The following is a 26,107-nucleotide window of genomic DNA, read 5'->3' as shown; positions in this document are numbered from 1 at the left end:
TTATAATATGCAAAAGATATTTAAAGAAAAGCGAGACTACAGTAAAATATTCAGCCGTCAAATGGTCACGAAATACCATCAAATGTAATGATACTTATGATTTGAATTTCATCTGAATAAATATAATTTATATTTTATTATACAATCATTATTGTAAAATATAAGTTAATATTTGTTGTGCGAAAAGTTTTTATGGCTTATTTTATAACTAAAATAATAAATAAATAAATATTTAATATTTAATTTGTTGTTTTTTTCAATTATACTGTACTAAGTGTTAAGTAAAAATGTCACCAATTTTATCAAAAATTATATTTTTTATTTTGTGTGAAACCTGTCTAACACTTTGTCCGCCACTACTTATGCCACAAAACTCACTGTTTTCAGGTATTTATAAAAAAAAAGTTTAACAAAAGTTTAATAATTTTATTTCTCAGCTAATTGTCGACGATATCAACGTAAGGGTGGGATCTGTCAAATATGGTGTCGAAACGGTTTCAAACAACAGGGCTCTCCAACCCGTATATGTCAACCAAATAATCATTGGTCGGGAAGACCGAGTAAATGTCTTTCTAATGCACAACAATGTCAACCAATAAAACAAATACAAAAAGGATTTGTCGACAACTCATGCGGTGATAAATTTGCAGTCGGATGTCGACTTACATTCAAATGTGATACCGGTTCTCAATTAAATGGCAGTCAAGTAATTAAATGCATGAAAGGCGGCCAATGGTCTAACCCTAAGCCCAGATGCGATGACGACATCCCATCGAAATGTATTGATTTGGTGGCACCGTTAGGTGGTATTTGGGTTAATAATGATTACCAACCGTATGAATGTAATGGACAACCGGGACAAACGTGTCGATTAATATGTCGGCAAAGATTTAAATTAGTTGGTCCCACATATGTCTACTGCGATATTAAGACACATGTTTGGTCTCAACCCATATCTACTTGTGTTCGCTACTAAATCAATATAATTATTATTCTTATTAATTGTTCAATTGTTACCTACATTTATATAGTATATATTGATATAATTATAATATTATTCATATAACAATATTAAGATATATTAAATCTTAAATTATATATAATATAATCATACAGTATATTATTGTGTTTAATAAAAATAGACAAAAATAAACTAAATAATTTATTTGCATCTCTGACAAGTGTTATATAATTTGTTTTTAAAAATAATTTGAAAAATTAATGTAATATAAATTATAGAAACATAATTACAATTATGCAAATTAATCAATATAACAAAATGATTTTGATATACAGATTTATAAAATAATATATAATTTTTAAAATGACATATAAATCTTTAAAAATAATAAACTTATAATCAAATAATAAATAATGTTTTAATGGACAAAAATATTGTGTATATTTCAAGGAGTAGTTGTCAAGTAATTTGTGATTTTTATTAAAACAAATTCATATCATATATGCTTTTAAATCAATGCTAAACTCATTAATTATATATTAAACTTAAAAATTATTACAATTCTTATACTTTTGACTTAACAAAAACAGTCATAAATCTTATGCTTAATATAACTCCAAGTGATGTCATATTGTTTTTACCACAAAACAAGTAAATCATTAGTTTTAGAGATCATCACAATTTGGCTCTTAATATGTGATTATGTAAGACAATAGAGAAGCGCAACAATTTATTAGACACTTGTTTCGCATTTCATTTGATTTTTAAAAATTTAAATTAATACATTACATTACTATATATATATTAATATATACAAAATAATAAAATTAAATAAAGCGTTATCTCATATTTGCTGACATAAAACACAAAATAAAATCCTAAAATTTGATTGATTTTATCAATGGTTAGTAATTGCCGTGGAATGTAAAGACAGACATGTTGTCAAAAAAATCACTTTTTGGAGACAACTCTCTAATGTTAAACACATATTTGACTTTAAATAAAATAATTTAAGTTAATTTAACGACAATTTGTATCTCATTGTCTTATGTATGCATTTCAAGAGTCATGTCATCGATGATTGGTTAGACTCGTTGGTCGGTCAGGAATTCGCGGCGGGATTAGAGGTCTATCGGTTGTCGTGTTTGTGGTCGGTGTCGGCATAAACGGTACATTACGCCTATCATATAGACATTAATATATATAGATATATATATATATTTATTTGAACATAATTTACTTAATTTATTTTATTGTTTCTCTATTGGCATTAATCTAAATATGTTTTATCTTATATGTTAATTAATATATGTTAAATATAACAACCAACATTAACAATTAACGGCGTTAACGTTTCTAAATTTGTATTAATCATCAAAATATAATATATGTATATATTTAGAGAAATTTATAAGATATATATATATATATATATATATAATATTGGTAAATTTATATAATTATATTTATAATTTATCATATGTTTTATATTACTAAACAATTCATTAAATTGTTTTATCATTATTGATATACTTAATTACTTATTAATTTTTTTAAAAATGTTCGCAAATAATTAATATATACACTAAGTAAATAAAAACCAGACAAAAAATAACACATAATATAAATTAAATTAAGATGAATCGCTTAAATTTGACTAATCTATTGATAAAAATAACAAAAATAAGTGTAAAAATTAATGGAATTTCTGCAAAAGTATAATATAATATTTGCTATAATTTACATTACTTTCAAATAATTTACTTAATATTTTCTATAATTTACATATTTTTCTTTAAATATATTTATACTATTTATAATAAGATGTATATCGATATATTATATACAGATAGTAATCAATCAATCAATCAATAATTTACCGCAATATACTGTATTATACTATATATTAGTGGTAAATATAAATGTTAAAATTGGCATTTCAAATGTCTATGTAATGTTTGATCAAATTAACATATGCCTAATATAATCAAATTATTGATAATGCGATTAAATTACCATTATCTGTATATAATACTGCATTTAACTCTCTCTCTCTCTCTCTCTCTCTAAACTATATATTATTATTATTATTAAATAAATAAATATTTTCATTAAATTTATTATAGAGATTTGTAGTCATTGATAAATTCAATAATAGATTATTTAGATAAAAGTTAACGATAACGCCGTTACTATTGATAATTAACAAATAGCTTAAACAGTTAAAACAGATAAATATATTATGTAATAATTGATAATAGTTAATATTAGGTATGTATGTGTATGAGATATATATATATATATTTGTTTATATATATGTATATCAATTATTTATGGACAGGCATGCCGAACGCATCGAGAATCGTGTCGGTCACGGCCTGCTGTATACGCGGCGGAACCGAAGGCATTCCTCGTCTGCAGCATTCAACAGAAGCACAAAGAAAGCAGTTTTCAATTAACGATTAAATAATTGCATTTTTAAAAGGTTAGTAAAAAAGCTTACTAAGTGATAGGTATGTTAATACTGTATACACTAATGTGTATACATTATAAGATACTTACGTTGGAATGAGTGGCGGTGGCAATGGTACACCTCCGCGACCTGGTGGTGGAGCTCCACGACCCGGGACATTAGGAGCCGGTCTGCCCGGTGGTGGAGGAGCGCCACGAGATGGATTGGCAGCTGGCGGGGGCGCCGGTCGATTGGGATTGTTTAGTGGCGGCCTATTCTGTGATGGATTCGATGCGGGCGGTGGTGTAGGAGATGGCGCTAAATTGCGTAGTGACCAGTCGTCCTTTACGGGTGGAGGTGCCGGTGAATAACTGGTTTGCATCGACACATCTCCAATGATTTTGAGCGCATCTTTGCACGCGTGATACATACGAAGCATCTCTTCTCTCTTACGCTCTTCTTCTGGTGACTCCTCCATCATTGAAGTCTAATCACGTAATAAATCAATATTAAAATGCATTTAAAATATGATAAAATTATAAGTATTGTAATATATTACCTGATCTCCTGCAGCATATAGACAGGCTAGCAGTTCACCAAAAATAAAATCTTTCGCATCATTTATCATTAAATGCATTATTATTTTCGGTACTAAATCTCTGTTTAAATAACAATAAAATATTTGTTTTTAGATTATCCAAAAATCTATTATTTAATGTTATTTTTAAATACTGTAATTCATTTAAAGTACATTTAAAGAATAATTGCTGTCTTAATAAACTAACATTTGTCTTATTTGTATTATTATTATTATTTGTTAATTACCGGTAATTTAATATAAAATAAACATTATTTATTCAAATACTAAAAACTATTTCTAATGTTTTAATATTTATTTAACTAAGAATCGGTTACAACAAGACTTAGTACACACACGTCATAGTACTGTATATCTGTATTACAAACTCTGTATAATATAAGAAACGAATGAATGAAAAATCGATTGGTTTGTAACACAAATTGCTTTTGACCTTAAAATCACTCTTTTATTTATATTGAGTCCTTATATTGCGATTTTGCATTACTCTAAACAGTTTAATAGTTTAATTACAATCTTATACTGTATTATACAATCAACAAAAACATAATAGAAATTTTATATCTATGGAAAGTTAATACAGTATAATAAAGAAAAAAATAATACTCTATTTGTTCAATTGATTTCCTATAATAAGCCATATTATATCCTATAGTGTATTATAAAATTGAAGGACACTAAATAATAAAGGCTAATATTACTGTACTTATTATACTGTATATTAAAAACAATTGTTATGACAAAAATCGATTACATGAACTAATCACTTGTATGGTATTAAAGCTGTTACAACAGATATTATTAAATCTTTAATTTTTTAAAACATATGTTGAATATATATATATATATTGTATAATTAATAAATTTAAGAACTTTAAAATTTCATTTGTATTTAAATAATATCTAATTTCATAAACTAATCTAAAATATTCTTTATATTAAAAAATTTATTATTGCTATAAATATTTAAAAATATATAAAAACATGCAATCATTTAACTTACCGGAAAGTTTTCGTCACAATCTTCATGTAAGAGTCGACAAGATTTCTGATGGTTTCCACCTGTCGTTCAAGTTGTGGATCAAGACTTGAAACACCTGTATCACAGGCGCCATCCTCTCCACCATTAGATGACTGATCTCCAGAAGAAGTGGATCTTTCGGGGTAAACACCGGCCCTCAAGAATGACGCCTTCCAAGAGTCGACATCTTCGGATGTTTCACACGACAACTCCAATTGTTTGTAGTCTTTATAGACATTTCTCTGATCGGGATTGAAAAGTGCAAACGTGTGTCTTCGGGACATAAATCCTGACTCAATGTCCTAAAACAACAAACAAATAGTTACTAATCAAAGCAATTAAACACCAAAATTACTGAATAAACCTTAATCTTGAGGCCATCCAATGGCAACATATATTTCTTATCCTTTTCCTCTTCATCTTTAAACCATGATATAGACTCAGAGGTTAAGACAAACCAATAATCTCTGGAACCGCCTTTCATAATACCCAAATTATGTATACACATATAGCCTTTACGGATAACCTATTAACGACACAATAATAAAAACAATTCAAATTATGTTTTGGACGCCAAATGAGCGCCACTGAGACAAAGCATCGCAAGACATAGAAAAACAAAACTCTTACCCCAGTCTGTGAACAAACATCGCCGCATAATAAAAAAATTTAGACAATCAATTAAAAAACAAGTGCAGCGCACAGGTAGTACAACAATTGTTTTCAATACATGTTCACCAATTTTAATAATAATCATTTTAAACTAATGTTAATCTATTTTACATTATTTAACTACTTTTTTACTTTTATAAAATAGGTATCACTCAAAATATAAATGTGAATTTGTATAGTACTGTTATGTAAATTTCAATTACCGGTAGTATATAATTGACAAAAGTTGCCAAAAATAGTGAACATATATTGAGAGTTTAAAAAGTTGGATACGTTATATAAGATAGTACCTGATTTCCCAATTTTTTGCGACCTCCCTGTGCACTCTCAGCTGACTGTTGAGCATTTGTAAAGCCGATGAAGTCTTCGTGATTGGTGTTCATGTAAGCCAACTCCACTTCAACCAAAAGCAAGATCTGATCTTTGGTTTTCTGTTCCCGTTCTCTAACATGAGTTGTAATTATCCTCTCAGTCTCCTCTCTAAGCCGTGGATATCGACTCATTCTTTCAGTACATCTCCGAACAACATTTCCCAATTCAGTGATACAAAGATCTACACATTTAAGTGATGGTTCGCGAAGTTTTCCGATCTGTTTCTTAACAATGGCTTCAAACGCCATGTCAGGCGTGAAGAGACCAACTCGTATACCATGAATGTTGCGAATGGCAAAAGCTATCTCTCGTCGCAACTCTTTCTCGTCGAACTCCATCTTAACGATCTCGAAAGGGAACCTCTCGTGAAATAAGCGATTAATACGAGCACCGCCTGACAATTCAGATGTATTAATAGCCGCTGAACCACTTCCTTCAATATTGCGCTCAAAGTCAGTCTGCAATTGTTGTATCATTTGTAACATTGCTTTGGTTTTGCGGGTCGGATCATCCGGTCTGAAGTTTTTATATTCCTCAACCTATTGAAAAATATTAAAAACATTTAAATTAATGGTTTACTATAAATTAAAGTCAAACAAACAAAATCATTACATCTTTTTCAAGAGTCAACAACTGCTTCTGTAGTTTGTCTCTTAAAGCCGGTAATGTATCTCTAATATGATTAGTTAATTGTTGATTGAGTACTCGTTGCAAATATGGTGTTCCCATTTTGTCGGCCATATGTCGATATGATGGATGTGACAGAAAAAATTTGCGCTCACCGTCGAGTGCAACACGAATATCTTTTTTGCCCTCAATATCCCTCTGAGATCTGTTTACAACTCCAATATATCCGCGACGAAGTGGTAATAATTTATTCTCTAAAATTTCTCTGGCGTCTGTTCCCTCGTCCATTAAATCCAATTTAGTAATAACACCAATACATCGAACACCTTCCGGATCAACTTCTTTGGCTAATTTAAGAGCATCACTGGTAGCCAAATCTTGATTAGCACTGGTCACGGCTAATATTAGACAATTGTCTCGTTTAATAAATGAGAATATCATCTCTCGGATCTGGTGCTCAATATCTATCGGTTGATCGCCGACAGGAACTTTGGTCATACCTTTACAATCATTAAAATAAAATAAATCGGTTTTAATAAGAAAACAAAAATATTTTATAATAATTAAATTAAATAAATAATATTTTACTCATTATCTATACTAAGTTGTTTATTTTAAAATGTTAATATCACCTGGATAAATTCATTAATATTAAAATAAATGCATTTCTTAACCAATTCATAATTTTTAATACATCAAAGCATTACTGTGAATAATTAATAGCAAATAAATTAAATTTAATAATACTGTCTATTAGTACCGGTAAGGCTTACAATGGAAAACAATAAAACTATCGATTACTATAAAATAGATATAAAATTATTAATATTAATACTGAAAATTATAATACAGTGCATAATTATGGTAAATATAATATAAATTATTATCAAATATGGTAATCAAATCAATATAATTAAAAATCATGTTAGACCTGGAAGATCGATAAGTGTTAAATTGAGTACATGTGGTGAATAGACTCTCAGATTGATCGGTACGGGAGATATGCCCTTATTATGACCAGTAGTTCGTTCGGTCTCATCCTCGATCTCTTTGCGTATTTCATCAAAGTTTGTAAATTTCTTTCCCCGACAATGAAGAAACTCTCCATATTCTGAAAGAAAATAAAAAACAATAATTAATTTACTAATTTGCTATAAAACTATTAAAAATTAATTAAAATTAGATAAAAGTTGATTATAATTAATTCAAACCAATGTTAGCTATCCTTTATGAATCACACCTGCATTTGGGGGCGATTACTATAACAGTCATAAATAGGTGATATAATTCAACACAAAAATATCGCATAACTTGTATAACTAAATAAATTAATGTGTCATCATATATGTCAATAATACTATAGTATATTTATAACTAATTATAACTTATTAATTCAATGAAAGTTTGAATCAATTTTGAAACACTAAACAAATGCAAAAAAATCAATTCAACATTAACTCAATAATAATTATTAGAAGTAGTTATATATAAGTAGACTAAAAAACAATGCAAAAAATGATAAATAGATTATATATTTAATATAAAATATAACTCAAACTAACCCATTGCAGAGTTAATTAGTTGCAGTACAAGTGGCCTACGGGTGACAATACCCGAACCTCGAGGCAAAAAATCGCGGCCAACAAAGTTCTCTAAGACCGATGACTTGCCGGCCGATTGTCCGCCAACGACAGCAATTTGTGGCAAATCCAATGACATGGGAACACCTATTTTGAAGACAAACCAAGATTTTTGATAACATGTTTAACAAAAAATATGGACATAATTAATGAGTCAGTCATCCGATTCAATGTTATCTGATATCAAATATATGTAAATAAATAACAATCGATTCAAATATTAGTCATTGATTTCAATCAGTTTTCAACATAAGTTTCATATCATATGCAATGATATGAAAATCAATTGATTGAAAACAATATACATATTAATTCATTGATTGGTAAATATGGGATCAGTTAACTAAATGTCACGTAGTTTTTCACATATAAATGATATCAAATATGATTATCAATTGAACCAAATCATGGACACCAAACTGGATGACCAAACAAATTGTGGATCAGTTACGGACCCATTTGTGCGAAGGCGTCCTGAAGTTTGTTGACAATTGGGATCAATCCCTCCATTCCGTCGTTTCCGGCAACCATTTTCAGCGATCAATTGGTGGTCAACACAAAACAATCAATCAATCAATTGATATAATCATATAATGACTTAACAATAATAATAATAATAAAAGGTATGAATATATATCACATCTGCATATATAACGAGTCAATCAATTGAAAGCTATATTTAGTTATTAAGACAACAAACACAACATTAAGTGTCAAATATTATCATTGGATTCAATGGTCTAATCGTTGCAATCCATCCATTGATTGCAATCAAACTAATCATACATTTGGATGAATTCACTCATAAATATATATATATTATTGATTTTCTCTATCAATATATACTGTATATAATAGTAAGCAGTGTTTGGACTGTTGTTTCAATAGTTATAATATCACTCATAGACTGACACAACACAACACAACACATACAACGAGTAATGCTTTGCAGAGAGGCGTCAATACTATCAAAATCAATGCCATTCAACACATAATACTATTAAACATCAATTACGTCACTATTTTATCACACATTTATTGTCAAAGTTTTGTTTTATTATTATTAATCATTATTTATTTATTTTTGTTATTTCTATATTAATTACAAATCAATTAATCCAAATCATTAAATCAACAATAAATAATTGTTTAAATAATGTCCATGGTGTATTTATACAATTTATATATCTGTATATTTAAACTAACATATAATAATACACTAATATTAATAATAAGTTGCATTATTGATAACTTATAAAATCCAATGGCAATAATGCAATAATTACGTAAACTATGCAATCGTTTATTATATTGTCAAAAAAAAGTTAGGATTAAAAGTAATTAATTATTATTATAGATATTTGTCGCACTTGTTATTATGATATTTATTTTTATTTACACCTTAATAGTAGTCATATATTTTTAGTATACATCAAACATATTTTTTATTATTATTATTATTTTAAAAATGTTTCCCTTAAAAGTCCTGTAGCTCTTAAAACTTTATACAGTTTTATAGTTATTAATAATGTTTTTTTTTAAATTTTAAAGTAACGCAAACTTTGAAAACACGATAATTATCACAAATACTTTATAAGACTAAGCAATAGGTCTTTAAACTTGTGTGTTGTCTCATAAAGTTATGATCGCATATACTGTATATCCCAGGGTTGAAAAAATACAAGGTTTTGAATTTTGACTTTGTATAATACAATAAAATACAATGTATTCATGTATTATACAAATTTTAAAACTAATATACTGTATATTATGTTAAAAATTACTTAAAAATATTTTGTATAAATATAATTTCTAAAAATGCATTATTATTATAATCGTTATTTCTAAGTTATAATAATCAAATAATTTAAAATAAAAAAGAAATTCAATAAAAAAAATATTATTAAATCTATATTTATTATAAAACATGATTTACTTTGCTTATATCAATGCTTTTATCGCTAGGTGGCGCTAATTTTTTTGTAAACCAAATTGGTCATGTATTTTACATTGTATTATACAAACATTTTGTCTCTGCCAACACTGTTATATACAGTATAATACATGTGATAATTATAACACTCTGTAATATAAAACTTGGAAAGAGTGCCAAACATTTAGTTGTCATCTCATAGAGTATTCCGCAAATAAAAACATATGGTTTATAACTACAGTATAATTATTTATAATAATATATTTTTATCCGATTTTACTTTTGTGTTAAATGTTTAATGTATTGCCAATTACAATGAACTTCATATGTAATTTACTACAGTATATGTAGTAATCATTGTCAATGTTTACTATACAAGTATTATATAACTTTATTTAAGTTTGTCATTCAAATGTTAGTCTGACTAAACAATAAATAATTTTTTTTACTAAGTATATGTGAAAATCTAATTGACTTAATTTTTATATTTTATTATAATCTATAAAACGACAATTTTTATTTATTTATACATTAAATAACAAATAATCATTGATTGCAGTGATTTGTAGACTGTTAGTCTAAGTAATGTATTTTCAATTTTTTAAGTTAACAATTTTTTTTAAGTTAATAATTACTTCAATATAATAGATTTTGATAAAAATAATAATAAATATGTAATAAATTGTAATAAAATTTTTCTTAGCAATAATCAATATACTGTGATGTAAAATAAATTGGTTTAAATAATAATTATTGCATCTATCAATCAGATAGTTTAACCATATTATACCAACAATTATAATTCATCGTAATTTAATAAGTAATTATAATTAGTATTAATATTTATACAAAATATAAACAGGAAATGTATATAAATTAAACATATCATAAAAATTAAGAAAAAATACATTTTTAGAAACATTTGGATAATTTTATCAAAAAAGTATTGCACTTATGATATAAACTTTATATTATAAAGATTATCGCTTTAAACGGTACAGTACTTAACCATACTTTTCAAAATCATAGAAATATTTTATTTTTCAAATGTTGTTATTTAATAAAATAACAACTACTATATGGTATATAAATTTTATATAAAAAATATGTCATTAAGTAATAAACATTTCTAAAAAATAAATTTAAATAAACTAAATACTAGATCAATATTCTCACTTTAGATATATATTTAAACATATTTGCCATTTTATTATTTAAATATTTTGATACTATTAATATAATGTTATTTAAATATCACATCAATTAAATAATTTAACTATTATATATCTTCAATTAATTTTTGTATATGTTTTTACATTATATTACGTTAAACTACAAATATATTAATTAATTATTAAGTTTATTAGTTATAGATGCAAACATACATGTTTTGTTGCAAATGTATATTTAAATTATAATTGCAGTATATATGACAAATAGATTATTAAATGTTTTATTATCAAACAAAATGTTAAATTAATAACATTACAGTATATGCAATATACTTCTGACTTTAAAATAATATAATAAATTATAAATATTATTAAATACTGGTTTAAATGTGAAGTAAAATTTTTAAAATTAATTATTTTATATGCATTCATTTAAGTAATATGATTTGTGCTATATCACTTAAATAATAATTAAAATATATTTTAAAATTTAAGTCAAATTATTTTAAATATCTGTCTCTTAATTTTTAGATGTAATAAATAAAATATTTATATTAAAATATTTGCATGACATATAAAGTACTGTATATACACGCATATATTGTCAAATATTTTAATAGCAGAAGTTTTAAATTGATGATTATTATATAATTTACAAATATAAATTGTGTTTCATGTAAATTTACATTATATTCATGTCAAGCTTAAAAAAATAATTTAATTGTTTTTGAAATAACAATCACGCAAACTTAATTGATTTAACTATAATTTATTACTGAAGTTATATTATGTAAAGTTATACAATCAAACAATTTTAGTCCCATTCATGTGAATACGTTGCTTAAATATCACATTTATTATAACTGAAAATACTTTATACCAATATTTTATTAATTTGTAATTTAAATTATATCATTAAAATCATTAATATAATTAATTTTGCATATAATTACAAATTAAAATTAGCAATTTTTATATTGCTGTATATATATACAGTAAAATATACAAATATAAAATTTTTTATAATATGACATTTTTAAATAACATTTTCTATTATATTATTTTATATATTAGTTAAAGATAAATCTATTTTATAAAGTATACATAATATATATATATATATTAATATTATTTGATATATTAATGTAAAAGGAAGGGAAGGAAGTGCAGAATTGTCTGGAAATACATCAATGGTATCAATGCTTATAATTATTTAATTTTAATAATCTATTTATTATTTACTAAATAAAGAGTTATATATTAATTTAGATGTTTTAAAAATGTCTATTACATATTATTGTTTTATTATACAATGTTTATATTATATGGTTTATATTATATTGACAATTAGCCATTTATTAGAGGCAATGTATATTTATGACAAATTAAACATAAGCGGTATAAATAAATAATTTATTGATTGTATAAATGATTTGTCAGTAAAGATATTGCAATCAATATTTAGGTGTTTGTGGATTCCCTGGAGAGCCCATATCATCTCAAAACAATATTAACGATAAGCATGTCTTTAAATCGGGAGATGTAGTCATCTATCAGTGCAATGACTTTTTAAGTCACAAACAACAACGAGTCTGTGATAGGGGTCAGTGGTCAGCAAAGACAGCACGTTGTGGTTATGCCATTCAAAATGATATCAAACGTGTTGTCGTCAAAAAATGTAACACTAATTATACAATCAGTGATTTTAATATACCTTTGATGCGTAAGAATAGGGATCAGTTTGTAGACTCGTTTTCGACGGATCGATACAACGATCATCCCATACGTGTGTTAAACTACACGTGCTATGAGTGGTACATCCATTTGGTCAGTCCATCATATTTTTCATTTGTTCGCATAGATTTTGCTACTATTTTTGAAAGTAGCAACAAATCAGCGTTAGATATACCAGAAGTGGTATCTTATGTTAACAAACCTATTATGGCTAACATTTGTCCATTGGATACAAAAAAACGTTATAAACATGTTTGGAGTAATAAATGGATTAAATATAGTTATAAATATCACTATTATTTTAATTGTCATACATATAAAGGTATAATTATATTATTACTAATACAAAATGATATATAAAATTAATTATGATATTTATAGAAATTAGCATAAAATCAGTTGAGAATGCTAGAAAGCATTTTCATACGAACTCCTTATCCAAATTAAATATTTAATTATAATTTATTTTCAGTTTCAAATGACAAGTTGTGACTGAATAAATTCAAACTTAGTTATTTATGGTACCAAATAATTCAGCATGACAAATTAAACAACTTTATTCACGTTTCTTTGTTTAATTTATTTAACATTAGTATTTAAAAACAACATTCTTCATTTTTAACATTAAACATTTAATCTTCATTTTGGTCCTTAAATAGTTTAAATTAATAAATAAATAAAAATTAAAAAATTAATTTCCAAAATGGCACTCAAAGTTGTTGAAGAGATAAAATTTTAAATGCAGATCACTTATAATTCATATTCGATGCTTTACATAAATCTAAACTTAAAAATCAAATTTAAATTTTTTAAAAATTTTTGGACGCTATTTTCTCTATGTTCCTGATAGAATATTAAAATTTTAATACTGATCCCCATAACTCATTTTGATGCTTTATCTAAATTTTAAATCAAAATTTAAAAATTCGAAATTTTTTTTATGACAGACATATAGAATTCAAATACATATCTTTTCAGGAGTTCGTGAAAATTATATCATATTTATTACAGTAATTTGAAAACTATATAAAATGAATTTATAATATAATATATATTATATAGAATTAAATTAATTTTATTTTTTACAGACAATTTGACTTCAGATAAGTTTATCATAAAAACTGAATCTCAAATACCATTAACAATAGATTTGGTACGATTTGCTGTGGGAAATGTTTACGGCACTGTTAGAGAACCGGTATGTGGAGTACCACAAGTGCCATATGGTATGATAGCCAATGAAGTCAAAGAGTATCAATCATATGACATACAATGTAATGAACCATATTTTACAAATACTACCGGAGTATCCAAAACGCTAGTCCAGTGTATTGGTAATGGCTATTGGAGTGGACAATATCCCAAATGTCATCCCCGTAACAGTTGTCTAAATTCAAGCATTTTTAGAGAAAATAAAAATAACTTAATTGCAAAAATAGATAATGTTTACTATTATAATCAATCAGTTTGGTTGGCCATCAATGGCACTGTTGTTTATTATCATTGTGTTCCTAAAAATAGTGAGTTTTAAAAAAAATCAAATGAATATTTATATAACTAATTATATAATTGTATTAAATTATGTTTTTCAGTAATAATGAGCAGAAATTGTCTGCCAAATAATACCTGGAATATTGATTATCAAATGTGTTATCAAAATAATGATAATATTGATCACACATTTTCATCAATTTTGAAAGATAGGCCACAATTTAGACATCTGTTGCCTTTTTACATTACAGTAGCCGTTACTTCAGTAATATTTATAATTATTGCCGTAATTGTGGTTAATTTTGTTATAAATAAATACAAGAGAAAACAATATAATGACCCAAATAAAGGTGAATCTGATTATAAGGAATTCAAATCACAGGTCACAAAGGCTAAGGTGAGAGGAGATCAAAGGGACAAATCAATGTTTACGGAAAGTTGTCCAACAAATCGGGCATTTATTAAGGAATGGGAGCCATTTATATTGCCGCCACAACATGTATATAATACTGAACCCCTGTATGACGTTCCGCCTAATTCCTCAAAAGCTATTCCTATAAACTATGCAAAAAAAATTCAATATCAGAATATTGAAGAAATAATGTCTGAACCCATTTATGATCGACCAAAGCGTCGACAATCAACTGATTTTAAATGACTTAAATATAAAATTGTTAATTTTAAAAGTTGTATTTTACGTGTTATTATAGTATTGTTTTTGATTTGATGTTTCTATTATTATACTATTATAATATTTTATGTTATTTAATGTCATTAATTTAAATTAAATAATAAATTATTAAAATAATAGATTATATAAAAGTAAAATTATTTATTTATGTTTTTTATTTATATATTTTTTTATTTATTAGCTTCAATAATTTGTCAACAGTTTCTAAACATAAATTACCATTTTTTTTAGTAAAAATTTAAAATAATATTTTTATTAAAAACATGTCAAACCCAAACTATGATCGGATTATTATTTTAATTAAAATAATGTATTGTTTGTACACTTTAATACTGAAGTGTGATTTTCTACCAAAACATCAACTTTGAGATTGAATTTTTTATTAATACAAACTTCATGTACTATGCAAACAATGTTATCAAAACATTACATTTTATTAACTAAGTTATATAAACATGTAACGATATTTATACTAATTTTTATAGTGCTATTTGAATATTTATTATATATATATATATACTGTTTATAATTATAATAAAAAGTAATTTTTATATAGTTTATAAAATAATTAAAAAGTTTTTTAGTTTAATTATTATTTTTATAAAATATATTATTAATTTTATATTTTATCTATTTTATTTATCTTATTTAGATATCTTATTTATTAATTAAAGAAATTATATACAAAGTAAATAAATTGTTTTTTATTTAATAATTTTTATCTTAAAAGCAATGTTTGTACAATTGGCAAAATATAAATATTTAATAATAATTGTCTTATGTTTTTATATTAACTAAATTTTTGTTGCCATAGACTTTAATGATAAAAACAGTATATTAATAAATATTGAATGCATATTAAGATCAACAAACATATTGTTTTATTTAGTTTAAACTCAGAATATTTGTCAAATTAATATTACATATACACTGCATTATAATAATTATTACATTGTTTGATCTAAACCAGCTTTTAACCAGTTATTAAAATTTGACTAATTTTAGCTAAATTATTATTTAATATTAGTTTATAAGTGAAAAATTATATACAGCATTAAAAAATTATATGTAAAATAGAAATAACCATTAAATTTAAAATTTAGAAATAATGTAATCCAATATATGTTTATTTACTAAATATGCAATTTATTTCATCTGAAAAGTATAGTTAAAACAAAATACAATATGAATAATATTAAAGGAATTTCATAGACAATGAATTCTAAGCAATGTTTACTGTTTAATACAAAATAACATAAACTAGTCATATATAGTATATATAGTATATATTAAAATATTATTTTATTTTTTAATTAGAAATATGTCCTATTAATTATCAAGAATTAAGAATTTAATTACATGTATTATAATTACTAATTTATTATTTAATTAATTATATTTTTCTATATATATATATATAATTACAAATATTAGTAATTTTGAAAATATATATATTTACAAAATTTACAATTATATACAGTATTTTTATTGATTCATAGCTAAACCACAAATTCTGTTAGTAATCTATTAAATAAATAATTTTAAAATTTTAGTTTTTGTGTGATAATAAATATTTATAATTTAATTAAAATACTATATCTAACATTAATTTTACAGCATATTTATTTGAGTGCTTATTTCAAAAAATGTTTAAAATCCAATGATTATTATCAATTTAATATATTATTAAAATATATTGATGTTTTTAACTATTAATATTAAATTTTAGAAATTATTACAGAATTGTGACATAGATTCTTGTTGTTTGTGAACTCAATATTATGTAGTCGTGTGTAATATAATCTAATTTTGGCATTGGATGTGATGTTGCGTACAATTGTATGACTCTCACTCACTCATTCACTCACTCACCCACTCATACACTCTCTTTTTCACTCATTTACTACTGTCTCACTGATCTCCCTCTCCCTGTATTTTATCATTAAAAATAAAATAGGACTGACTTATTGAATACACACTTTCATTACTCAGTGATAAACACATAGCAGAACTTAAAAGTGCTTTTGATTATAACAGTACATCACTTGTTACTGAAATCCAAATTGTGAACAGAATTTTGTTTTAAATTTATTATTTATTATATTTATTCCGTAATGTTATTTAAATTTTATTAATATATATATTTTTACAAAAAAATAATAACAACTATTGATATAATGTTTGTTGTTTGTCATACCAATCATTTATTTTTATATATACACAACTATTTTATAAGATGGGATAATAGTTTATTTATGTAATCATGAATTATTTGATTTTATCGATAATAATACATAATCTATTCAATAATAATAAATGTATTCGAGTGTTATATAATAAAAATATAGTCTCATATCAGTTATGTTTTTAGGTTGACTTTTGTGCCATCAGTTATAAATAGATGACATACACAGTATTTTTGTTTGTTCATAATATCTATTCATTATTGTAATTGTGATAATATTGTTTGTGACTAATAATTTATTTATTTAATGTATAAAACTATAACTATATAACTGTAATATAAATCAATGGAAATTATGATTTAGTTTTAAAACATTTACTGTTTTACATAATAACAACAAAATGGGAAAATTAAAGAGTTTTGAGATAGTGTTGGAAAGTGACCAAAATGTGTATTATCCGGGACAGCATGTGAAGGGCAAGTGTGCCATTGAGTTGAGGAGTGAACTTAAATTGAAATCAATTAAGATTTATATGGTTGGCATCGCTAAAGTCCATTGGACTGAATCCAGATCTACAGGCAATCGATTGGGTGCTTATACTGAACATTATAGCTCTGAAATCGAGTACTTTTTCAAAAAACAATTACTCTGTGGCCCAGGTATGTCATAATTGGTATTACAATTTTATACTTAATAAGTTAACCAATTAATTATTAATAATAATTAAATTAATAAATTAGATTATTATAATTTAATCAACAAATGTCTATGATTAATTAAACAAACAAAAAATAATACCAATTATATACATAAATTATTAAGTTTTGGTTATATATGATATAAAATTAAATATTTAAACATGATAAAACTAAAAAAATCCTAATAATATTTTTTAATTTATAATTTCATACATTTAGTTGATTTGTAATATACATTTGACACTTGCAATATACAGTCTAATAACTTTAACATTTAGTTATAATTTTAAAAATTTTATACATATTTACATTTATAATATTCAATAAATAGATTAATATTATGACATTAATAAGCAATATAAGATAAATAATGTTTCTAATAAATAATATCAGTGAAAAAGAAATTAATTTATAATATTGTAAAAAATTTTGACATAAATAAAAATAGATGATTAATATTTAAGAAAGATATTGATATAACATTAGAATATAATTTATATATAAATATATAATATTTTTGACAACTATTTGAAGAATCCAATGATAGTCGTGAAGTGTTGATTGAAGGACACCACGAATTCGTGTTTTCATTTCAATTGCCGAACGGGTAATACATTTCTCACTTTACTTATGTTTGTGTTATATAAATATTTTTAAATACTTTTAGTTAAAAGGAATGTGTATTATGTTTACATTAAGTTTACATTAGTTAGTGGTGTTAAATCACCACTTAGTTTGACTGTTAATTATATAAACATTTTAATGATTATACATTTCAATCCTCATAATTGTATTGTTTGACATCCATTATAGAGGAATCTCGACCTCATTTGAGGGTAAATATGGAAATATTAGGTATTGGCTTAAAGCCGAAGTGGAGAAGCCGTGGGGTTTCAATCATAAAACCAAAAAAGCATTTACTGTCATCACTCCCATTGATATTAATAGACGAGAATATTTGGTATGTATTTTAAGCTATGTTTTTCAAAATGTCTATTACTTTGATTTATATAGATTTGACTCTAACTGCTTAGATATCAGTGAAACAAATTGTTTATTTATTTTAAGGTTTTATATCGTATTAACTATTCATTTATTAAACCATATTTAAATACAGTATATGAGTCTTTCATAAATTTATGTAACACTAATTAAAGTTTTTATTATTTTTAAAAAATCTTAAAATACCAATTTTTGTTTACTATATATTTACTTATAATAGCAATATTTTTACAATTAATGTGTAAAAATATAAAAACTATTTATTAATTTTTTAGATACCGGTTGAAAATAGTATTGAAAAATCATTGTGTTGTTTATGTTGCACATCAGGACCGATACATTTATACGCACGAACAGATCGTACTGGTTATTGTCCGGGTATTGTTTTATATTAATTTTGTCGTTCATATTATATTTAATGACAATTTGTTTTACAATCAAAGGGGAGTCCATATCAATAACGGCTGAATTTGAAAACCATTCGCGACGGACAGTCATACCTCACGCCACTCTATACCAGTCACAGACATTCCTGGCGGGCGGTAAGTCAAGATGTCGGCGCTTCAAGTTTACAATAGTAACTGGTCTGGCCATTCAACCGCGCCGTACGGCCAATTGGGACGCACAGTTGCTTAAGATACCAGCCGTTTCGCCCTCTATTATCAACTGTTCTCTTATTAAAGTGGAATATGCTGTCAGAATCACACTTCAAATACCTCTTATTGGTTACAATCTATCGGTTTACTTACCAATCATTGTAGGAACTGTACCACTAAGAGCACAGTCGTCTAACTCACAGTTAATGAGACCATCGGAAGTTCGGATGTCATTTTATCCGCCCGTTCCCTCCTATTCTGCTGCACTCGAGTTTGAAGAGGATATATCAACGACACGTAAATTATAATAATTATAAATTAAAATTAATTAAATTTTAATAATATATGACTACTGACAGCACCTCCGACTTATGCCGAGTGTATTAGTGGTTCAGTGGATATCGGCGATGACGAAGACGGAGATATTATAGGCGACACACGGTTTACGCCTATGTATGCATACGTTCACAACTATTCTCCAGCAGTCCCTCCGCCAGCGTATTCAGAAGTATTGATATTTACTGTCATTTTATTAACATTTAATTATTTAAAATAATTTATATTAAAAACATTTAAAGATTGATCCACACCCTAACCGACCCGCTTGAACAGTGGCTTAAATTTAATGGCCTTAAAGTCTGATTGTTTGGACAATTATATATTGATTCAAAGGTTTAATGGTTTGACTTCGGTTAACAAGTCTTTGAAATGATGAAACAATTGTAATAATATATCAATATATAAATAATTTTATATGTTATAAATACGATACAATTTGAGTAATTTTGTAATTACTAGATTTATTTTTTCATAATTATATTTTAACAATAATTGTTATTATCAATAGCTTTAAATTAATTTTATAAGTTTTAAATTGACACTAAAAGCAATAATTATTAAAACAACAAAAGTATATATTGTCAATAATTTTCTTATAAATCAAATGATATAATAATAATAATCAATTAATGAAATTCATAAATGTGTGAATTAAATAACAGTAAGAAATACACTGTATTTACAAATGTTTACAAAAAAAACTGAAAGTCAATTATAATTAAAATAAATAAAATCATTGAATTAAAAGTTAATGTCTTTAAAGTTCAAACTTTCTGGCGGTGTATGCCTTGAGATCGTCGGCTTTATTAACAAAATTTACGGCAATAAAGCAAAACTCCGAAGTATCCACTTTTGGCTTTAACTCAGGAGTATTGTATTTTTCGGACAGTTGTGCCAAACGAGTCATCACTGGTTCTGCTATTTTGCGACATTCATTGAAATTGTTGTGCATTTCCTCCATTTTCATCAGCTCTTTATGATTAAATGGCGAATCAGAATCACTGGTTAAACCACGGGTCATATCTTCTAAGGATTTTTGAAAAAACTCGGAAAACGATTCAAAAATTTTTTGAAAATTTTTCGGTAGTTTGATGTCTGCAAACACTTTATGGAACTCAGAAATCATTGTTTGTCTATCAACTATTGATTCCCTAAAAAAACACATTTCATTTAATTTAATGAAAAATCAATGTAATTAAAACTATAATAAAAAACTAATTTATGTACTGTACTGTACTGTACTTACTTTATAGACTTTAATCTGTAATTATCCAAATCAACGATAACTGATTGATCAGCACTTTTCACGACATCATTCACTTTATTTGTTTTAGTCTCGACTTTGTTTTTGTTGAGATAATTGACAATAACATCACCTTTTTGCTGATCCACACTCTTTTCCAAATTATTTAGCAACTCATCCATGGCTTTAATATCTGTTTATAAGAAAAAAAACAAAATTTTAATAAACTATTGATTTTTTAAATAACATTACATTACCATTATCTGAAATAATATTTTCATCAAATTGAGAAAAAACAACAGGAATGACCAGCAAAATGGTTAAGTATTTCATATTGATATTAAAAAATTTTTCAAATTACTATTCAAAAAAAAACTTTTTAAAAACAAATGTTTTGATTAACAATTTATTGAAAGGTATTTATAGGTGAAAATTTGTGACCAAAAGTCATTATCTTTAATTGTAAATCCTATGCAAGATTTAAATTAAAGGTTAAATATAATTGATTAATAATAATACACTGAACTTACTGTTTATTAATCACGTATTTGATGAGTTAAATATTGTAACCAAAATCTCTATGTTATCATCAAATATGTTAATCCTTTTATGAAGTTTTCCAATATTTAACTAATTTTATTATTATTATATATCTGTTTTTATAAGTTTGAAATTTTTAACATATAACTATAATAGTTAAACTATTAATATTATCAAAGTATTTTATCAATTTACTTTTATTTATAAAGATTAATATTTGTGAGAATCATATAATTTATGTGATTATCTTGAATTTAATTGATTCTGGGAAATTTATATGTATTAAATTAAAGGCAAATTTGAATAAAGTTAAAAGTCATAAAGTAATTAAAATATTATTTATTTTTAAGATGTGAGTTAAAAATTATTTTAGCTTTTATTTTTAAAAATTGATACAATATTTGCATTTTATATTATAAATATAAATGTTATAATAACTAAATTTTATATAATTAATTAATTAAAAATCTTTAAAGAAATATAAAAATATAATTTAATAAAACACTGAGAATGAAAAATATAATGTTAATTGAGTGGCATTTTGTTTGGTTTACGTATAGTCAGTGACTCATCTGATCCTTCCTTAGACATCGACGATATCTTCATATCCCAACTGAGCTTTGAGTCGATGACACCAATCCTTGAATCGTCTAAATCTTTGCCTTTTATATCTTTGGCTTTGATTGCATTGCTTTTCTTGTTTGCCGTCTGTTTTCGTGAGGCCACAAATGCAAGCAATGTTAATACGGTTACAATAAAAATGATAGCAAAGATGGTCACAAAAATCCAAATCATACTTTTATTACTGGGTTTGTCGACCACTAGAGGGTCATCGACAGCTTCAAAGTATGCACCACTTCTGGTGCTAACATTGCAACCCATATATCGATGAATATCAATGTCTTTGCTGATCAGTTGATTCTGTTTGTAAGTAAACAATACATTTGTAAAGCCACTTACGGCCATAGCGTATATATTATTGGTGATTGAAAACAGTGCTGTATATCTCCATTTGGGATCAATTGATGAGCACTGCCATCCCTCAGTCCACTGTCTTTTTGCGTCAAATCTATTGCTGCATAAACTGCTGCCTTTAGACCGACCATTGACTACAATTATTAGCTCGTATTGGACCGGATTGTAGATTATATTCGTATGTTTTATGTCCAAATCAGTTGAGTTTTCGGATAACATTTTTGGCCAAAAGGTTTCGTTTAAATCATAAATGATTCCTTCGTGTCTCAAACCAAATGGTAAGACAGACATTGTAGTGACTTTTTGACCTAAAAGTCGTCTCACTTGATATGAACCGTCAAAATCATTGTCTTTTGATCGATAAAACATTATCAGCATATCTTTTGCCTGATTTATATCCGCACAAAACGGTTCACTATTGACCTGACATTTAGGAATCGCCGAAATATGAGCCATACTTAACAAATGATACACTTCTTTGGTATCCAATATTGACTGACTCAACACTTTTTTGTCCTTTTGATTGTATGTCCAAACTATGTCTTTACGAGTCAAACGCACCTGACTTTTATAGTCAGTAAATATGGCATCAAATTGTTTGGTTTGACAAAACTTAGAGTTAGATTCAATTGAAAACTCTTTGCTATTGTCTTTAACGGCAAAAGTCTGAGACATTATCATCACTATAACTAAACTTGTTATTGATTTCATTGTTTTTCTTTCTAATTTTTTAACGACTAGTTAGATCCATGTAATAAAATGTGTATCAATAGTTAACACGTGCAACAATACCCTCTCTCTCTCTCTCAATCTATCTCTTTACTAAACAATGCTTTCACGTGCTATATATAATATACAGTGTATTATAAAAAGTATATTTTATTTAATTTTTTTTATTTAATAAATTAAAATTATTAATAATCGCGCGACACATCAAAAGTAATTGTTTGCGTGACAGAAAATGGCACAAACATTGAACAAATTATATAGTAGTATAGATTAGTTTTATTGCAAAATAATACATAATAATTACAATTGAATACTTTATTTCGTTTCTCAAAATTGTAATAAATATCTCATGAATTGATTTCGAGAGATAGACTCTATTGTTATATAAAAAGCAAAGTTTCGGTTGAATTCAAATCATTTCTATTTTATTTCTCTTTTCAATTACAAAATTAGCACAAAATTCGGCTAAAGTTTGTTATATCTAACGCATTGATTGTTACATTTCACCCGCGCTGTTATAAAAGTACTATTTATTAGGTTAGGTTGGGGTGGATGTGGAGAGTTAGAAGTGGTGTGTGGGGAGGGAAGGAACGGTAGGTGAGGGCTAGTATCTTAGGCTCATCTCCTGTATATGGGCTTCGTTTTTATATTGCAATAAATGCCTTATAATACTTGCCTAATAATCAATGCGTTAGATATAACAAACTTTAGCCGAATTTTGTGCTAATTTTGTAATTGAAAAGAGAAATAAAATAGAAATGATTTGAATTCAACCGAAACTTTGCTTTTTATATAACAATAGAGTCTATCTCTCGAAATCAATGTTGTTTGGTTTAGTTTAGGTGGTGGTGGGGTGGGGTGTGAGGTTAGGAAGTGGTGTGTTTGTGGGTTTTGTTTGTGAGGGATAAGGCAAGGGATGGATGGAATAGTAGATAAACTAAAAATATGATAGATATTAGTATATAACTTAAAATCAAATAAATTAAGTTAATTCACGCAAACATAATATAATCAATGTATTTAATACACTGTTGCAAACAATATCAAAACGAAACCCATATTTAGGAGTTCAGTCGTATATTATTTTATTTAAAAAACTTATTAAAATGTTAATTGATTTATAAAATTGTCATTTTAGCAGCATTTAAAACTTCAATAACCAACACATTATATATACCGAACCTATTCCCCGATCCAGAAGAGGACGAAAGGGTGATCACCGTTGCAGACGAAGAAGAAACCGATAGAATTGTGACGATTAGTGAAGAGAAAAGAAAGAAAAAGAAGAGAAAGTGTGTCTCATAAGAGTCAATGAATTAATTTTTTTCAAAATTCTTGTTTTTTATTTTACAAATAAAACACTTTTTAAAATTCAATTATATTTGTATTTAATTTTATAACTAAATGATAACTCAAAATATTTTTAGCCGTTATATTATAACATTAATATATCAAACTTTAATACATAGAACTTATTATAAATCTCAATAATCAACTCAATAGGTATGACATTAATTGTACGGATCAGTTGAGTCAGAAGTAATATCAAGAAAAGTATAAACTCTAAACGCATAATAAGTTTTTAAAAATGTTTTTATTGATATCTTTATATTAAGACAATTAAATAAAGTAAAATATTATAATAAATATTTTACAAATTTACAGTAAATTATTAGTAAATAAATATAAAGATATTATAAATTGTTAATTACTTAGCTATACTGTATAACAATCGATAATGAAGTTTGAACTGAATTTATTCATTTGCATCAATATCAACAAAAACTATACAAAAATAAAATGATTGTAATTATTAATAATAAAACTTAAATAAAATAAAATTATTGTAATTGTTTTGTTTTGTTTACTTCTCTCATCGCGTGACTCTATAGGTGCAGCACTTCTGATGAATATCTGATGCAAATACAACCAATTTATGGTAACCAGAGCTGCAATGATCATAACGACCACGAGATCGGAGATCGAAAAATTCAGAAACAATAGTATGATATCAACGGTCAGATAAGCGGTAATACAAATTCCAAACTCCAGTATCCGTCGGAACCGTTCACTTGTGGCCGAATAGATGCCGAGCGAACAGATTACCCATAAAATACAATTCTGAATGATCTGAAAGATATGTGTCTCATAAATGGCTCTCTTTTTGAAGTCAGAATCGCCTAACTTTTGAAATTCGTTCAACACTTCGATAATTGCCATTAATATCAATATAATTGACATAATTATTATATTAATCTTATATGTGTTCACAAAATCTATTGTCCATTCAAAAGCCATTTTAATTCAAATCATTCAATTAAATCAAATTACTTATTATATTGATCTGAGAAAAATAAAACAATTAATTGTATAAATATTTTACGGTATGTGCAATATATGTGTTTAAATTCATATATTCATATAATGTATTTTTA

General features: G+C 25.7%; 5 protein-coding genes and 1 long non-coding RNA gene across 7 annotated transcripts; 3 read left to right on the top strand and 3 right to left on the bottom strand.

Moving 5' to 3' along the window:
• The first annotated feature begins 287 nt into the window (after positions 1–287).
• Positions 288–976, top strand: LOC128966540 (sushi, von Willebrand factor type A, EGF and pentraxin domain-containing protein 1-like). Its single transcript, XM_054313390.1, has 2 exons — positions 288–387; positions 438–976. The coding sequence occupies exons 1-2, from the start codon at positions 288–290 to the stop codon at positions 974–976; spliced, it is 639 nt and encodes a 212-aa protein (XP_054169365.1).
• A 783-nt stretch (positions 977–1,759) lies between these two features.
• Positions 1,760–9,150, bottom strand: LOC128952512 (dynamin-like). Of its 2 annotated transcripts, none has more exons than XM_054297920.1 (10): positions 8,799–9,150; positions 8,266–8,430; positions 7,635–7,814; positions 6,689–7,203; positions 5,995–6,615; positions 5,397–5,558; positions 5,015–5,334; positions 3,973–4,072; positions 3,524–3,900; positions 1,760–2,141 (listed from the first exon to the last, which is right to left on the bottom strand). In XM_054297920.1, the coding sequence occupies exons 1-10, from the start codon at positions 8,872–8,874 to the stop codon at positions 2,033–2,035; spliced, it is 2,625 nt and encodes an 874-aa protein (XP_054153895.1). In that variant the 5' UTR covers positions 8,875–9,150; the 3' UTR covers positions 1,760–2,032. The 2 variants fall into 2 exon arrangements, with proteins under 2 accessions (XP_054153895.1, XP_054153896.1); XM_054297921.1 differs by lacking the exon at positions 1,760–2,141 and adding an exon at positions 3,243–3,376.
• Positions 9,151–17,945: 8,795 nt separating this feature from the next.
• LOC128952151 (arrestin domain-containing protein 3-like) lies at positions 17,946–20,478 on the top strand. Its single transcript, XM_054297493.1, has 7 exons — positions 17,946–18,209; positions 18,783–18,855; positions 19,062–19,209; positions 19,526–19,628; positions 19,694–20,143; positions 20,206–20,354; positions 20,425–20,478. Exons 1-7 carry the CDS (start codon positions 17,951–17,953, stop codon positions 20,452–20,454), a joined length of 1,212 nt encoding a protein of 403 aa, XP_054153468.1. The 5' UTR covers positions 17,946–17,950; the 3' UTR covers positions 20,455–20,478.
• A 354-nt stretch (positions 20,479–20,832) lies between these two features.
• On the bottom strand, positions 20,833–21,818 carry LOC128952300 (uncharacterized). The gene is made up of 3 exons (XM_054297664.1): positions 21,686–21,818; positions 21,432–21,621; positions 20,833–21,336 (listed from the first exon to the last, which is right to left on the bottom strand). Exons 1-3 carry the CDS (start codon positions 21,759–21,761, stop codon positions 20,943–20,945), a joined length of 660 nt encoding a protein of 219 aa, XP_054153639.1. The 5' UTR covers positions 21,762–21,818; the 3' UTR covers positions 20,833–20,942.
• Positions 21,819–24,419: 2,601 nt separating this feature from the next.
• LOC128952345 (uncharacterized) lies at positions 24,420–25,048 on the top strand. The gene is made up of 2 exons (XR_008484437.1): positions 24,420–24,747; positions 24,811–25,048. It is a non-coding gene; the product is annotated as an uncharacterized LOC128952345 (long non-coding RNA).
• A 346-nt stretch (positions 25,049–25,394) lies between these two features.
• LOC128966539 (uncharacterized) lies at positions 25,395–25,892 on the bottom strand. The gene is made up of 2 exons (XM_054313389.1): positions 25,541–25,892; positions 25,395–25,457 (listed from the first exon to the last, which is right to left on the bottom strand). Exons 1-2 carry the CDS (start codon positions 25,890–25,892, stop codon positions 25,429–25,431), a joined length of 381 nt encoding a protein of 126 aa, XP_054169364.1. The 3' UTR covers positions 25,395–25,428.
• Between the last annotated feature and the right edge of the window lie 215 nt (positions 25,893–26,107).

Source organism: Oppia nitens, unplaced genomic scaffold (assembly GCF_028296485.1).
Source record: "Oppia nitens isolate AA-2021 unplaced genomic scaffold, nextdenovo-longstitch-racon4-pilon3 scaffold1_pilon_pilon_pilon, whole genome shotgun sequence".
NCBI lineage: Eukaryota > Metazoa > Arthropoda > Arachnida > Sarcoptiformes > Oppiidae > Oppia > Oppia nitens.
This window is presented reverse-complemented; position numbering and strand designations above follow the sequence as displayed.

Coding starts and splice junctions, on each gene's coding strand:
- LOC128952300 (XM_054297664.1), bottom strand. CDS start 21,761: ATGAAATACTTAACCATTTTGCTGGTCATTCCTGTTGTTTTTTCTCAA. Junction 21,622..21,685: donor AAATATTATTTCAGATAATG/GTAATGTAATGT, acceptor TCTTATAAACAG/ATATTAAAGCCATGGATGAG. Junction 21,337..21,431: donor TACAGATTAAAGTCTATAAA/GTAAGTACAGTA, acceptor GTGTTTTTTTAG/GGAATCAATAGTTGATAGAC.
- LOC128966540 (XM_054313390.1), top strand. CDS start 288: ATGTCACCAATTTTATCAAAAATTATATTTTTTATTTTGTGTGAAACC. Junction 388..437: donor ACAAAACTCACTGTTTTCAG/GTATTTATAAAA, acceptor TTTATTTCTCAG/CTAATTGTCGACGATATCAA.
- LOC128952151 (XM_054297493.1), top strand. CDS start 17,951: ATGGGAAAATTAAAGAGTTTTGAGATAGTGTTGGAAAGTGACCAAAAT. Junction 19,210..19,525: donor TTAATAGACGAGAATATTTG/GTATGTATTTTA, acceptor TTAATTTTTTAG/ATACCGGTTGAAAATAGTAT. Junction 20,355..20,424: donor CTCCGCCAGCGTATTCAGAA/GTATTGATATTT, acceptor AAACATTTAAAG/ATTGATCCACACCCTAACCG.
- LOC128952512 (XM_054297920.1), bottom strand. CDS start 8,874: ATGGTTGCCGGAAACGACGGAATGGAGGGATTGATCCCAATTGTCAAC. Junction 5,559..5,994: donor GCAAAAAATTGGGAAATCAG/GTACTATCTTAT, acceptor TGTCGTTAATAG/GTTATCCGTAAAGGCTATAT. Junction 3,901..3,972: donor TATATGCTGCAGGAGATCAG/GTAATATATTAC, acceptor TTACGTGATTAG/ACTTCAATGATGGAGGAGTC.
- LOC128966539 (XM_054313389.1), bottom strand. CDS start 25,892: ATGGCAATTATCGAAGTGTTGAACGAATTTCAAAAGTTAGGCGATTCT. Junction 25,458..25,540: donor AGAGTCACGCGATGAGAGAA/GTAAACAAAACA, acceptor ATTTTTGTATAG/TTTTTGTTGATATTGATGCA.